Here is a 16182-nt window from a genome sequence, read left to right on the forward strand (position 1 = left end):
TCCACTTGTTATTAAATCAGGATAAACAAGGCAAGACAATTTGTACAGCCTCCACAGGGGTTTCTATGGCAACCTGAAATCAAGCTCCATCCATTTGAAGACACTACAAGACAACTGTATTCCAGTTGATTTTTGTAGTGCTACTGGAGGTCCTAAATGACTCCTGTTATTGCCTTCATTTCAGAAGAAATAGCAATAATATCAGCCAAAGCAGTCATCATATGTAAAACACAAGATGTACAGTGAGTACATTGTGCACTAAACAGTAAAACTAGATAAGAGGAAGAGAAATTAACATCAGACTGCAGAATACAAACCAAGTCTAATTGCCAAAAAATACAGCTGCTTAGGAAGTATATAGCTGTCAAGTAACACTGTATTTGGTTTGCAGATAGAAGTCCAGAAAAAGCTATTTGCAAGCACAATAAAATTAACCAGGCCTTTTAGCTCATAGGAAGAATGATCTAGTAGATAGGGCATAAGACTCAGACTCAAGAGATCGGAGTTCAATCCTGGCTTAGCCACAGACTCCCTGTGTGAGTTTGGACAAATTGCTTAGTGCCCTTTGTGCTTCCGCTCCCTGTCTGTAAAATGGAGGTAATACTTTCCTACCTCACAGGACTGTTGTGATGATAAAAATTCATTAATGACTGCAAAGTGCTCAAATGCTATTGTGATGAGGTCCATGTAAGTAGACTATTCAATGTAGCTCTATACGGAAGTATTCATTTGATCTGAAATTTGTATTAGACTGTCGAAATCAGTATATGTTGTGGACATTCCTTTAATACCTTCAGAGTTGCTGGTGCATCAAAGCATCAAGAGTTAACCAGAAGGAATAATTATTATTTTACATACAGACAGCACTTTTTGCCCCGAGAGACCCAAAGCACATCCCAAGTGATATACACAGAGGACCACAAGAATGCAGCCACAGCAAGAACAGACAGCAGCATCCTGGTGGACTATTAGCACACAGCACACTGCAAAAGTTTGAGGAACAGTGGGGGGCAGAGGTAACTATATTTCTAGCTCTGATATCACAGCACCAGGCAAAGTATATATCTGAAACCATACTATCAGATCCAGAATTATTGGAGGACATCCTGACCCTACTGAAATCAATAGGAGTTTTGCCATTGACATGAATGGGGCCAGAATTTCACCCAGTGTTTTCAAGGTTACTTACATCAGGAACAACTGTAAGCCTGGTGACCAGCTATCTGAAGTTAAAGACCCTTAACCTGAAAGAGCAGGCATTGCAAGTGCCTTGCCTCATTGCTAATATGCCAGGAGTGGCCAAACTTACTGGCCTTCCGAGCCACACAGGACAATCTTCAGAAGTTAGAGAGCTCGGGCACACCTGCCAGGAGCCAGGTCTTGGGGCTTCAGCCCCACTCCTGCTGGAGCCTTGAGCCCCAGCAAGTGAGCCCTGCAAGGCTGAAGTCCCGAGTCTCCCTCCTGCTGGAAAGAAGCCCCTACCCCACTACCAGGTAGAGGTCCTGAGCCCTTCCCCACCCAGTCTGGTAGGTCGAGAAGGGTGGGCACTTGGGGGGCTTGCAAGCTGCACTTTAATGGTAAAAGAGACACATGTGGCTCACGAGCCACAGTTTGCCCACCCCTGTAATAGGCTGAGAAGCAAAGTCTTGTCTCAGTCATGAATCTCTTTCTTTCCAATGGCAGTGCAATAGCCTATTGCTGTATGCCCCCATGTCAGACTATTTTCAGCCTAGCTTCTCTGCAACCACTGTGACTGTGAGCTTACATCATTGGAAATCTTTTTTTTTAAATGTTAAGGCAAGACAAGAAATTTAACTACTGTATTTTGGGTGGGAAGGGGCATATGGTTATGGATGTAAATTTTCAAAGAGTACTAATGATTTTAGGTGCCAAACTTGAGGAACTTTAAACAAGTGAGGTTTTCAGAAAATGCTGAGCACCCACCCTCCCAAATCAGGCCCCTTTAAGGTTTTCCAAACTGGGCACCTAAAAATTAAGACACCCAAAATCAATAGTCACTTTTGAAAATTAAGGCTATGTTTTTGTTTTTTAAATACACCAAGATAAATTCTTTCACCTGTCAACCCCTTTGTCTGTTCATTTGTTTACTATAGGCAACAAAGAGACCAGCTAAAAACAAACACTGCAGGATAGTACTTTTTAAAGTACTATCGCAATTCACATATTCTACTTAAAATTAGCTACTAACCCATTATAGCAGTAGCCTGGCTGAATCTGAATGAATAATAAAAGAAAAAAAAACAAATTCTTTAGGGGGCTGTCTCTGCAATTTTTCCTGACCTTAAGGTGTGCATATTTTTCTTTTTTTTATTCTTCTAAGACACATCAGTTAGTAGTAAAGTAAGGCAATTATCAATAAATCTTTATTACATTAAAGTTCTACTATAACAATATGCTATTGCTGTGATTACTTTTACTGCTTCAATGATGGGAAATCTAATTATTTCCACACACAATTGAGAAATTAAATCTGGCAATGGTCACCTTAAACTCAGCTCTCATTAGTCTAACAGGAATCTTTGCCAAGTAAACGTGGATGTGCCAATATGAGCTGAAACACATTTCCACTATAGCCTCAGGGAGAAACTCTTTCTTCCACTCTCCCCACCCTCATTTCCCTTTTAATGGAGATTTGTTAGGTACCACAAATATAAGTTTAAGCAGAGGCGGATTTACGGTAAAACACAGGGTGCCCTGGCATGGGGCGCCCCAACAATACGGGGCCCCAGGGCCGGGCAGCTGTGGGGGCAGAAGCTTGGTCCTGAGGGCTCCTGGGGCTCCTGCTGCAGACTCCGCCCCCATCGGCAGCCAAGATCCCTCCTCCCCGGCCTCCTCCTCAGACCGTGTGGCGTTCCCGCCCTTCCTCCCCCCGCCCCAAGCTTGCCCCGCCGCAGCGCGCTCAGGGGAGGAGACGGAGAAGAGGTGGGGGCAGGGCCTTGGGGAAGGGGATGGAATCGGGGCAGGGCGGAGCAAGGGCGGGGCCCTTGCACTCCCCTTACACATACCCCTCCCCAACCCCCTGCCATGAGCTGCTCAGGGCAGGGGGCTGGGAGCACCCCGATGACCCCAGTCCTGACTCCTGCACCCCCTCACACTCCCTCCAACCCCCTGCCCTCCCTGATTCCTGCACCCCCCCACATACCCACCTGCACCCCTCACAGCAAATGGGAGCCATCCCAAGTAAACGCTCCACAGTCCAACCTCCTGCCCCAACCCTGAGCCTTCTCCCGCATCCTAACTCCTTCCCAGACCCTGTACACCCTGAGCCCTTACTCCTGTACCCCCCTCAAACGCCCCCAGCCCTCCCTGACTCCTTCACCCTCTCAGACATGTCCAACCCCCGCCCTCCCTGACTCCTGCACCCCTCCACATCCCCACCCCCACCCTGAGCACCAAATGGGAGCTCCTGCACCCCTCCCCGCATCCCCACCTATACCCCTCGCACCAAACAGGAGCTGCCCCAGGTAAGCGCTCCACACCCCAACCCCCTGCCCCAGCCTTGAACTCCCTCCTGCACCCAAACTCCTTCCCAGACCCTGTACCCCCAGCCCTGACTCCTGCACCCTTCTCACACACCCCTAGCCCCCTGCCTTCCCTGACTCCTGCACCCCCTCACACACCTATCCCCCTGCCCTTCCTGCCTCCTGCACCCCCCACACATACCCAGCCCCCCCAACCATGCCCTGACTCCTGCACCCCTCCACACCCCCCAGCCTGCTCCTGCACCCTAATTTCCTCCCAGACCATGCGCCCACAGCCTTGATCCCCCTCCTGCACCCTGAGTCTTGGCCAGACCCCGCACCCCAATGTTTTTTTAACTTTTTTTTTTAAATAAAGCGCTCTTATCCAAAGCACTTAACAACAGTTAGCTAACGGTACAAACAATATTTGGAAAGATCATTAAGTGGCCTGCCAAGACCCTCAGTGATTTTCAAGTGGTCTGTCGAAAAATAAGTTAGACTACAAAAACAATCAAGGTACCTCACTTTATTTTCATTTACTTCCTATTACTTATAGAAGGAGGATGAAGAAAAAAAGCATGAAAAACAGGGGTGTGTGGGGGGATAAGAGAGAATGTTCTTTTTCTTGGCTGCATCCCAAGGAGGGCCCCCAAAAATGAAGCTGAGTACAGGGCCCCACTAACTCTAAATCTGCCACTGAGTTTAAGTGTGTTGGGCCTGATGCTCTTCTCAGTTACACTGCTGTAATTTGAGAGCTACTTCACACCAGTCAGGTTACATACAGGGCCGGCTCCAGGCACCAGCTTACCAAGCAGGTGCTTGGGGCGGCCACTTCGGAGAGGGGCGGCATATCCAGCTGTTCGGCGGCAATTCGGCGGATGGTCCCTCACTCCCACTCGGAGTGAAGGACCTCCCGCCGAATTGCCGCCGCAGATCGCGATCGCGGCTGCTTCTTTTGTTTGTTTGTTTGTCTGCTTGGGGCGGCCAAAACCCTGGAGCCGGCCCTGGTTACAGAGGGTATAAAGGATTGCAAATGAGAGGAGAATCAGGCCCATTTTTCTTTTCAGACTGTAAAAGGATCCATTTGAGGTCACTGGAGAAAAATAACTGAAACAAGAATGAAATGAATAAATACATTCATTTCAATCACTAAACCTTTTTCACAAGACAGCAAAGAAATTTAGTAGCAAAAGAAAATAATGCTAACTACCATAACTAGGCTAAATTCATTTCCTCTTTTCAATCTCCCTTCACACAGAATGCTACTAGCTTTCTATTTGTCTAAAACTTTACTTGTTCTTCCTTAGATGCAGTGACAGTCTTTAATATTAAGGACGAGGGTTCATTCAGTTATTTTGTAATTTTAAGATCACTGGTTTCTATGTTTGCCAGTGTTGTTTTCTTGATCAACTCATTTCTCTCAATTAAAAAAACCCACTCTCTAATTGGTTCAAGGCATACTTTTCAGAACAATGCAGAATAAGTGATCTCCATTTCAGGATGCACTTTAACTGGAGGCACTCTACTCCAATAAATTTCAATAGCACTACTGTCTAAACCATTTAAATAGAGGAAGACCCTACTTTGAGTTGGGCAAAGACAGTTTCCCTATGGGCCTCATTAGAAAAATCTCAATGGATAAAGGAAAAAGAGAATTCTATTCCTACAATGCCTTCTTTCTCACATCGTCATCCACTGACATTTAAAGTCCAAATCACCCTACACTAAATACAGTATGTTCCCCTCAGCACAAAAACAAACAGAAATGAATAAACTGATATGAAACTTAGTATGGCAACATGGAGTTAAAATAAAAGTGTTATCAGCCAAAAAAGATATTGGATCTAACACAATGTGGCTTGTGGGATTTTCCAGGGTATTTTGTGGATTTTCTACAGACACTTGCTAAATGTCTTACTGAACACACAGAGTCAATCCTGCATATTAAATGATACCCTTCAGATGAGTATTTATCCAAAAAACTTCTATTGCAACATTAATGATTGAGATCTTAGTTGCAAAAAAATCATGTAAGTCAGAATCCAAACACCCAAAATAATGTGCCTTTGACTGTATGGATTATTCCAGGGGTCGGCAACCTTTCAGAAGTGGTGTGCCGAGCCTTCATTTATTCACTCTAATTTAAGGTTTCGCGCTCCGGTAATACATTTTAACGTTTTTAGAAGGTCTCTTTCTAGAAGTCTATAATATATAACTAAACTATTGTTGTATGTAAAGTAAATAAGGTTTTTAAAATGTTTAAGAAGCTTCATTTAAAATTAAATTAAAATGCAAAGCCCCCCGGACCAGTGGCCAGGACCCAGGCAGTGTGAGTGCCACTGAAAATCAGCTTGCATGCTGCCTTCAGCACGCGTGCCATAGGTTGCCTACCCCTGGATTATTCTATGGTATTTGCGGAATATTTCATAAGCACTGGATACTTAATGTACTGGCTGGGATAAATAATACACAGAGGATTCCTCAGATAGTTAACAGGAATATATATTCCTATGCGGAAATTTAAATAACTTTCAGCTAATACAAAGGTACAGTCCAAAATCCAGAACTCAGGGACATAACATAGGTTTGTGAAATTCTGTTAGGGACTTTGAGTCCATTAACTAATAAATCCAACTCACCCATATGCATAACTTTAATCAATCATATGACAGATTTAATGGGTGCAATAATCTTCATTTATAAGTAATCCAAGATATTTCAAGTTACAAATGCAGGTCAGATGTATTCTCCCTTTTATGTAATTATTTTAGAACAGTGGTTCTCAACCTTTCTGGAGGCTGATTTGTCTTGAGTACCCCCAAGTTTCACCTCACTTAAAAACTACTTGCTTACAAAACCAGACATAAAAAATACAAGTGTCACAGCACACTATTACTGAAAAATTGCTTACTTTCATATTTTTACCATATCATTATAAAATAAATTGATTGGAATATAAATATTGTACTTACATTTCACTTGTCTGAAGCCCGAGCCCCAGGTGGTGGGGCTGAAGCATTTAACTTAGCTTCGTGAGGCCACCTGTTTATGGCCCCAAGCAATTGTCCTGTTTCCACCCCCAAATGCTGGCCCTGCACTTGCGACCCCCCTCAAGCCCATCCCATGACCACCCTGGAGGCTACAACCCCCAAGTTGTGAAACACTGATCTAGATGAGTTGAGTACCACGTGGAAGACCTCTGCATACCCCATGGATATACATACCCCTAGTTGAGAACCACTGTTTTAGAACACCACATGTTAGAGAACGCAATTGCATGAAAACTGCTGTATGAAGAACATTTGGAACATTTCTTTGTCTCTTGTAGGGAAAACCATATCAATGACATTTTCACCAAGGAGTGTATTTTTCTTAACTGAGAAGCATGCCACATGTCACAAAATGCTATAACCAATTTACACTAATTAAATATTATTACTGGGCTTTGCGTAATTTGTGACTACAGCAGTTCTGAATAAGATATGAAAAATGGAATCAAATATTATTAGCACTTCTGCCCATACTGAACATGTGCAATATGTTGGATAGAGCCATTTGATTCTGCAGTTTCTGCACTGTTTTTCATTTTTCCATAATGATAATCATATTGCTAACTGAACACCATCAGAACTAATTTAGAGTGATTATCACCTCTGAACTATTGTCACTTATTTGGGTATCTAAACACAGATTTAAGTGCCTAACTTTAGGTACCTAAATTTGAAAATGTTCACCAATAACTATAAGGATCTATATTCTGTTTAGTAAAGAATGATCTAGGAGCATGAGCTGAATTGAATTGCTACAGCAAAGCACATGTTAGATGGAAAAAAACCCACAGAAGTTGCATGCATCCGGTAATAGGAGTTAAATATTATGGGCTAAATTCTGTGTAAATCCAGAAGTAACTCCAAAGAAGTCAGTGAAGTTAATCCACATTTGCGCAGGTGTAACCAAGAGAAGAATTTCAACCAGTAACTGTGCATCTGACATTAGCATTGACCTAAAATTCCCACCCACAGGCAGGTCTGCATACAAAGATCTGTTAAAACAGACAGACACATATACAGCATTAGTTGTGCTGCCATGATAGCATGCAGGGATACACATACAATTCCCAACTATTCAATATTTCACGCAGAGATCAAAGTTCTTGAATATGTGGTTCCATTGGAAAGTCTGGTGATCATATATATTGGAGTGGAAGCACAGTTAAGTTTCTTCTTTTCTGTAGCACATTGTGTTGAATATTAACCTAAAATATCCATGCATGTGGGTTCATCTCTTTGATTTTTCATATTCCTTCTACAACTTCTGTCTATATTTGTCCATCTCTGATCCATGTCCTCTGTGCAGAATGAAAATCAGCCTTTTCATAATTCTGCATACGTTCTTGTGATAGACTGGGATTCATATGTTAGATATATTTGAATTTCTGGAGAAATATGAAATTACTGAAGTGTGATACTTTTAAAGTAATGATCAAGAGAGAGACTAACTTATGGTCTAACCCTTAAGCAAGAGAAAGCATAGACTCCTAGAGAAAAGGATCATAACTATGCAAACTATCTTTAGTCTGATGTAGGTAGGCTAGCAAAGGCTGTGAATGATTAGAGGGTACCTTCACAAGTTCAAAGACCCTTTTGAAATAATAGGAGGCAGGGTTAAGTCTGTTTGTCCAGGACATCAGATACTTACTCTATGTTCGAAATTTATTGAAAATAGTATTATTCCACAATAAGAGGGCCACAATAATCTTATGTATGGTGTCAGCAATGAGTCTGTCAGAGTTGCTTACCTGCTTGGCATACAAACAAGCACAGTATTACCTTTACTTCAAAAGACTCTCAAGAATATAAAGGCTGTCACCTTGTGACCAAATGCACCTGTATATTCACACCCTACTCACCACTATAATAATCTTTGTACAAAATATGCCTTGTGAGTTATCATTTGAAAACCAGTAACTTGCTGATTGCTAATATCATGGTGAAATGTACATAGCAACACTATATGTAAAGGTATGACATAAGCTGAAATTCTGACTGAAGCGTGTAGTTAAATAAGCTTGTTTTGTTCTTTAATCATAACGAATCCAGCCTGGTGTTTAAACTGAATTGTTTGGTAACTCCAATTAAAGTAGCAAACTTTTGTATATTGATCCCTTACAGGGGCAACAGACCTCTAGTATCTGAATTGTCCAGGAGGCACTTTTGTGAAAATCCGGGACTGGGAGAGAGTTGGAGTCACCTTGCAAGAGGTAACCAAGGCTGGTGGAAGCCAGAGTGTTGACTGGAGTGTTGCTGGCAGGCTGCAGCTGTACACAGACACTCAGGGTGTGACCTGCCTGTGGTCTGTGAAGGGCCCAGGTTGGGGCCAGACAAACAGGCAGTCAAGGCTTGCATCAGATTCATAGTGAAATCCTAACCCTATTGAAGTCGGTGGGAGTTTTGCCACTGAAATCCTGACCCCACTGAAGTCACTCAGAGGCTCTAAAGACACAATGGATCATTACGATCATCTAGTCTGACCTCCTGCATAACACAGGGTATAGAACCAATAATGGAGCACAGGGGGTGAAGAGAGGGTGGTCAAGCAAAAAACCTCAAGAGCGGATAAGAAAGGTGGAGCACAGCTGTGAATGGTCTTGCAATTAATGTACAGTTTCAATGAATGGGACATTATTAGCTCTTCTAACACCACTTTCTTATTTTGATGTTGGTTCAAAATGAAAGTAATAAGAAAGTCAATGAGAAAGTAAACACCAATTCTTATGAAATTGGCACTGCCTGAAGAACAGTTTTCATGGTCAATGAAAGTGTTCTTGTACCCACAGAGTGTCATAGTCTTATGTTTATTCATAATTTTTTTTCATTTCACTGATATGTTTTCAGAGACTATTAACATCTTGATGTTTCCTGATTGGTTCTGTTAGGCTTTAATCCTATGAATAAGCATCTTGAAGCAAGTTATGATTGCTTGTTGTAGTTAAAATGACAAGGAATAATTAAAAACGTTCACCACACTTCAAAACATCTTTATAAATGGAGAAATCAGAACAGCCATGTACAAGTTGAGACCCATTTCCTATAGGGAACTAGTGCTTAGAACTATATCAACTTTATAAAGAATGTCATACCTCCAACTGTACATAATAAGGTTTTTAGTTCCATCAAAGGATTCTGGAGATGAGCTAAACCTTGAGAATGATACTTGAATGGCCCATGTTACCAGAACAACAATCAGGCAACAATCAGGTGGGTCAGCCCTTGTTTTTTTGCAATCTTTAGTATTTTTGTTTAAAAAATACACAAACACTTTTTTCCTATTGGAGGACACTGTATGTAATTTCATATAATAACAACTGAATATTCCTGTGTCTGTGTAGTAACACACCATATCTGGGGTACTTGAAGGAAGCAGGATCATTTTACTGCAAACAAAAATTTAATTTTCATGAAAGTTTCTCAATTCTGGTTGAAATTGTTACTGTATTTGTACGAATACTGCTGTCACTCCTTCACATAATTTCCAGAATTCTCAAATATTTTCATAACAGATATCTGAAAACTCAAGGTACTTTATTCGGCATATAAGTCAGGCTTAAACGATTTATACAAAGCAAACCCAAACATTCTAAAACAGTGTTTAATTATGATCCTGTGCAGCTCTCACTAAAGTAAATGGGAGTCATGCACAGGTACATGGAGCAAGAATTTGCTTTATCGTATAAAAATGTGTGTTCAGAATATTGTAGCAGGTGAAATGTGAAAAGCCCAGAATTCTGAGGGACCCAGGCTTCTAGCAAGGACATCTTTTCTCAAAGAAAAAACCCCTGTTTTAACTGTCACACTGTAATTTGGAAAAAGAACAGGAGTACTTGTGGCACCTTGGAGACTAACAAATTTATTAGAGCATAAGCTTTCGTGGACTACAGCCCACTTCTTCGGAAAGATCAATGTTAATCAAGAAAATATAAACTACATCTGTGCCACAACCATTTAAAAATAGTGTTTGTGTCATGGTTGAATGACAGATTGAATTGAACCCCATCCTAAACCTTGGCCTACACATGTGAAAACAATAACATTAAACAAGAGCAATCTAGTTCACACATACACCGTTTTCTTACTGAGTAACAAAGTGCAAGAGTGAGATATGCATTAAGAAACACCTGAAATGACAATAAGGGCATCTTCTACTTCTCTTCTAACTTCTCAGATGTAAAAGACAAACTCTCCCCATGCTTACGATTCTAGTCCGTTTCAAAAACAAGAAAACCAAGCCAAAACTTTTATCTCCTGGCCCCATTCAGTTTCACTGTACAATGGGGTTTACACTCCATTTTATTACATTGTACCTAACTAGGGTGCTACATTGTTTACTAATATTGACACTGCTGTAACTTTACAGTTCTATGAAAAAGATTCCCAACTTAAAATCAACCGATGGCTGTGGTCAGCCTGTTGGGACATTTGATCATTGGCTCACTGAGTTGCTGCACTGAAAATGACCTCTTTCCTCAAACCAGTACCAAAGATTTCCACATGCACTGTGGCAATCTTCCAAACAGCAGCGTGATAGTGCCAATAGAGACTGTTCCGCTTCCGATGATAGGGGACAACAGGATTATTACTGGTGAGAAGGAAATGGTTGAGACTGTAAAGAAGGAAATAGGAGCCCCAAATGAGAAGTGGAGAGAAAACGTAGAAAGCATCCTGCTCAGACAATCTATTATCTGAGATACTTATTCAAAATAGGTCCCAAGGGTGCTTTACCCAACTCTCCTTATAAAATCAGTTAAGTAAAGAGAAACCTAATCTGGGCTGATTATTGCAAGAACAGACACCGATGCTATAGATCAGTATCAACACAGTTCGGTCAGGAAAACATAACTCCGGACATTGCAACCGTAATAGCTAAAGCGAGACAGCGTGCAAGTTGCAGCATGATAGAGGCAGTTATCTTGCTACCCGACCCACCGGACTGCAATGGGGCAAGGCTTTCACCCACTGCCTTGGGGGACATCACATTTCAGTTTGCACACAAAACTCAAGCCCACCCACAGTGCAGCTGCACCTTTGCTCCTCCGCTGGGCCAGGTCTGAATCAGGGTCAAGGGGCCTATGAGTCTGCGTCGGGCTTGCACTTTCTCGGGTGCTAGACAAGGGCACCCATCAGGTACACAACCCGTTACCCGCCCCGCCCTCCCAGGGCGTGGAACACAGAGGCGGCGGGCGGGGGGGTGTAAATACCAGCTCCAGCCTCTGTAAACGAAGAGCTACAAAGGCAGCGAGCCCCCAGGGGCTGCACTGACCTGAGATGCCGCCCCCAACCACGATCACGTCGCATTTCTGGCTCATGGCGCTGCCTCGGCTCCCGCTCCCGGGCTCTGCGCGGCTGGGGCTCCCGGAGCAGCTGCCGCTCGCGTCTCCCTCGCTGCCCGCCGGAGTCTGACAGCGGCGCTCCCGGCTCCGCCCGCCGCCCCGTCAATCACGGCTCCGGGGAGCCGGGCGCCGCGGAGTTCCGCCCGCTGGAGGGGGAGCCAGCCGGAGGGGTGCGGGGAAGGAGCGCGTAGCTCTGCGTGTCAATCAGGTCCTGGGAAAAGCGGGGCGAGCCTCCCCCGCCCTCTGAAGCGCCACCCCGGCGACCAGTCTCGCTTCCTCTTCCTCCCTGCGGGTTTCTCTGCTAGCGGGGCGCGGCTCGGGTCTCCTGGGGATGAAAAGTCCCTTGCTGCATGTGCCAGGGGAGCGCGCGCCCAGGAGAGCCAGGCCAATGCCCTCCGAGCAGCAGTGCCGGTGAACTGAGCAGATCCTCGGGTGATCCCCAGACACTGCACAGCTTAAGGACTAGACGGGGTGGCCAAACTTACTGACCCTCCCCACCACATGTGACAATCTTCAGAAGTTCCAGAGCCGGGAAGCACCTGCCAGGGCTCACGTGCCCCCGCCCCAGATTTTTGCCAGGGTTTGCTGGCCCTGCTTGGTTACCTGGTGTCCCCGAGCGCCCTCCCCGCACGGCAGCTACTGGAGCCGGCAAGCTGGTAGCTGCGGCCATGGGGAGGGGCAGTGGCAAACAGCTGGGAGCTGCAGGGAGAGCCCCTGCTTTTGCTGCTGCCTCTCCCTAGGGAGCTAATGCAGCAGCACCTCCCTGCCTCTCCATGCAGTGCTAACACCTGGGAGCTGGAGGGAGGGGCTGCTGAGGGTAAAGGGGACCTGCCTTGGGGGTGTGATGGAAGTTGTTGGGGGGGGGGGCAGCAAACCTTTACATTTTGCACACCCCCCCCCATAGCAGATACCAGTTGTATCTGGCAGAAGCCCCAAGCTTCCGCTCTATCCCCCAATTTGCTAAGGGGAGGTGTTCTGCAAGCCGCACTTTAACTGTACAAGAGTCATGTGTGGCTCTGTCAGGGGTTCCTTCCCCACTCTGAACTTTAGGGTACAGATGTGGGGACTCGCATGAAGTTTATTTCTACCAGCTTAGGTTAAATTTTAATACTCTGCCACCACCAAGTGCTTTAACAAGAAACAGGGAAAGGACCACTTGGAGTTCCTCTTCTCCCAAGCGCTTACACCCCTTTTCCTGGGTAGGCTTGAGAAATATCTCCCCAAGCCCCTATACCACTTTCCCTGGGAAGGCTTGGTAATCCCCTCACCAATTAGTCCTGGTGAACACAGATCCAAACCCTTGGATCTTAAACCAATGAAAAATCAATCAGGTTCTTAAAAGAAGAATTTTATTAAAAGAAAAGGTAAACTTCATCTCTGTAAAATCAGGATGGAAAATAACTTTACAGGGTAATCAGATTCAAAGAGCCCAGAGGAACCCCCTCTAGCCTTAGGTTCAAAGTTACAGCAAACAGAGGTATACCCCCTAGCAAAAGGAACATTTACAAGTTGAGAAAACAAGGATAAAACTAACATGCCTTGCCTGGCTGTTACTTACAAGTTTGAAATATGAGAGACTTGTGCAGAAAGATTTGAAGAACATGGATTGATGTCCGGTCCTTCTTAGGCCTGGTCTACACTAACCCCCCAATTCGAACTAAGATACGCAACTTCAGCTATGTGAATAATGTAGCTGAAGTCAACATACCTTAGTTCGAACTTACCGTGGTCCAGATGCGGCAGTCAGGCTCCACCGTCAACTCCACGTACTCCTTGCGCCGAGCAGGATTACCGGAGTCGATGGGGAGCACTTCTGGGTTCGATTTATCGTGTCCAGATAAGACACGATAAATCGAACCCAGAAGTTCGATTGCCTGCCGCCGAGCCAGCGCGTAAGTATAGACAAGCCCTAAGTCCCAAGAGCGAACAACACCAAAACAATGAGCACAAACAAAAGTCCTCTCCCCGCCCCAAGATTTGAAAGTATCTTGTCCCCTTATTGGTCCTTTGGGTCAGGTGTCAGCCAAGTTACCTGAGCTTCTTAACCCTTGACAGGTAAAAGGATTTTGGTGCCTCTGGCCAGGAGGAATTTTATAGTATTGTATACAGGAGGGTTGTTACCCTTCCCTTTATAGTTATGACAGGTTCACATGCTACAGTTTGGCCTCCCTGACCTAGACTAAGAGAGACAGATACTTTGATGTCTTTTCCCGGATAGGCGGGGGTGGCAGGTTTGTAGAAATTTTGGTGGTGCCCAGAACACACAGAGCCCACCCCCCCTCAAACTCTGCCCCCCCGCCTAAGGCTCTGGGAGGGAGTTTGGGTTGGGGAGGAGGTATGGGGTGCAGGCCCCTGGGCTGGGGCAAGGCATTTGGGTTCAGGACGGGTGAGAGGTTGGGCTCTGGGAGGGAATTGTGGTGGGGGAGGGGGTCTGGGGTGCCGGCTCTGGGATGGAGTTTGGGCGCTGGGTATAGACTCTGGGCTGGGGCAGGGGGTAAGGGTGCAGGAGGGGATGAGGGGTGCAGGCTCTGGGAGGGAGTTTGGGCCGGGGGGCCTCTGTGTGCTGCTACCCCCAGGCACTGCCCCTGCAGCTTCCCATTGTTCGCAGGAGCACTTGGGGCGGGACACAGACCCACCCCACCCAGGGGCCACAGGGAGGGGCTGGCAGCTATGTGGAGTGAGCAAGCAGGAAGCCGCTCAGCTCCGCTGCACTGCCGGTGATGAGTGGGGGCCCCGGGCTGTTTTAAATGGCCCGGGGGATACGGGGGTGCCTGGGGCGGAAGGCAGAGCTGAGGGAGAGACCAGTTCTGGAGCCGGCCCATGGTGCCTGGGCACCAGGAATATTCCTGGTGCCCAGGCACCACAGGAGCATAGAACTCGCTGCCCATGCTGATAGGTAACTGGGATCCTGCTGTAATAATCTACAGTTTGGGGGTAAAGATGGCTCTACCTGGATCCTGCTCACTCTTTCCTTCCCACGCCTTCCCCTCTCCCTCCCCCAACTCTAAAAAAATCTTTGTGATTTGAATGGCCTATCAAAATAGTCCAGTTTAAAAAAAAAATTAGTCCCTGACATGTCCTCACAGAAATCTGGATCCAGTACTGGGAACCTACCCATATCCAGATTTTGGCTCTGATCCTCCAAATTCCACTGTCTAAAGGGAAAACCAATACGGCTACTCTGAATTTCACAATAGAAACAGGTTTCAGAGTAGCAGCCGTGTTAGTCTGTATCCGCAAAAAGAAGAACAGGAGTACTTGTGGCACCTTAGAGACTAACAAATTTATTAGTCCACGAAAGCTTATGCTCTAATAAATTTGTTAGTCTCTAAGGTGCCACAAGTACTCCTGTTCTTCTTTTTACAATAGAAACAAAAAATCAAGATTCCAGTTCAAAAGCACCAGAAAAACCTGGATTACCTCCAGGGCCGGCTCTGGCTTTTTTGCCACCCTAGGCAAAAAAGCCTCCCGCCGCCCCCCTCCCCCTCCCAGCGCGGCAGGGGAGAGGGCTGAGCCCGGCCGCGGGCTGCTCTCCCCAACCAGCCAGAGCACAGGGGGGAGGGCGGCGAACCCGCCGCGGCTCCGCTGGTGGCCGGAGCCCCGGGAGGAGGGCGGAGAGCCCGGCCGGGGCTCTGCTCGCCCCGGCGGCCAGAGCACCAGGAGGAGGGCGGAGAGCCCGGCCGGGGCTCCGCTCTCCCCGGCGGCCAGAGCGCCGCGGGGAGGGCGGCGAGCCCGGTCGCGGCCCCGCTCTCCCCAGCAGCGAGCCCACTGCGGCTCTGGCTCTCCCCGGCGGCGGGAGCCGGAGTGCCGCACCGCGCCGCCCCACTCCAGGTGCTGCCCCAAGCACAAGCTTGGTGGGCTGGTGCCTGGAGCCGGCCCTGATTATCTCATGGTATAAGAGAGAAAGTCCTCTCATAGATTGGTTACTGGTTAAAAAATAGGAAACAAAGTGTAGGAATAAATGGTCAGTTTTCAGAATGGAGAGAGGTAAATAGTGGTTTCCCCCAGGGCTCTGTACTAGGACCAGTCCTAATCAGCATATTCATAAATGATCTGGAAAAATGGGTAAACAGCAAAGTGGCAAAATCTGCAGATGATACAAAACTACTCAAGATAGTTAAGTCTCAGGCAGACTGCAAACAGCTACAAAAGGATCTCACAAAACGGAGTGACTGGGCAACAAAATGGCAGATGAAATTCAGTGTTGATAAATGCAATTAATGGACATTGGAAAACATAATCCCAACTATACCTATAAAATGATGGGTTCTAAATTAGCTGTTACCACTCAAGAAGGAGATCTTGGAGTCATTG

At 45.8% G+C, this 16182-nt stretch overlaps 1 protein-coding gene across 1 annotated transcript in view; it reads right to left on the reverse strand.

Annotated features, from left to right (window-relative positions):
* Positions 1 to 12039, reverse strand: part of LOC128823298 (amine oxidase [flavin-containing] A-like) — a 50978-nt gene extending 38939 nt beyond the window's left edge. Inside the window, exon 1 of the mRNA XM_054005535.1 lies at positions 11799 to 12039. Coding sequence (XP_053861510.1) covers positions 11799 to 11844 — 46 coding nt within the window. The 5' untranslated portion in view covers positions 11845 to 12039. The remainder of the gene's footprint in view (positions 1 to 11798) is intronic.
* Positions 12040 to 16182: the final 4143 nt, after the last annotated feature.

Source organism: Malaclemys terrapin, chromosome 1, assembly GCF_027887155.1.
Source record: "Malaclemys terrapin pileata isolate rMalTer1 chromosome 1, rMalTer1.hap1, whole genome shotgun sequence".
Classification (NCBI taxonomy): Eukaryota; Metazoa; Chordata; order Testudines; family Emydidae; genus Malaclemys; species Malaclemys terrapin.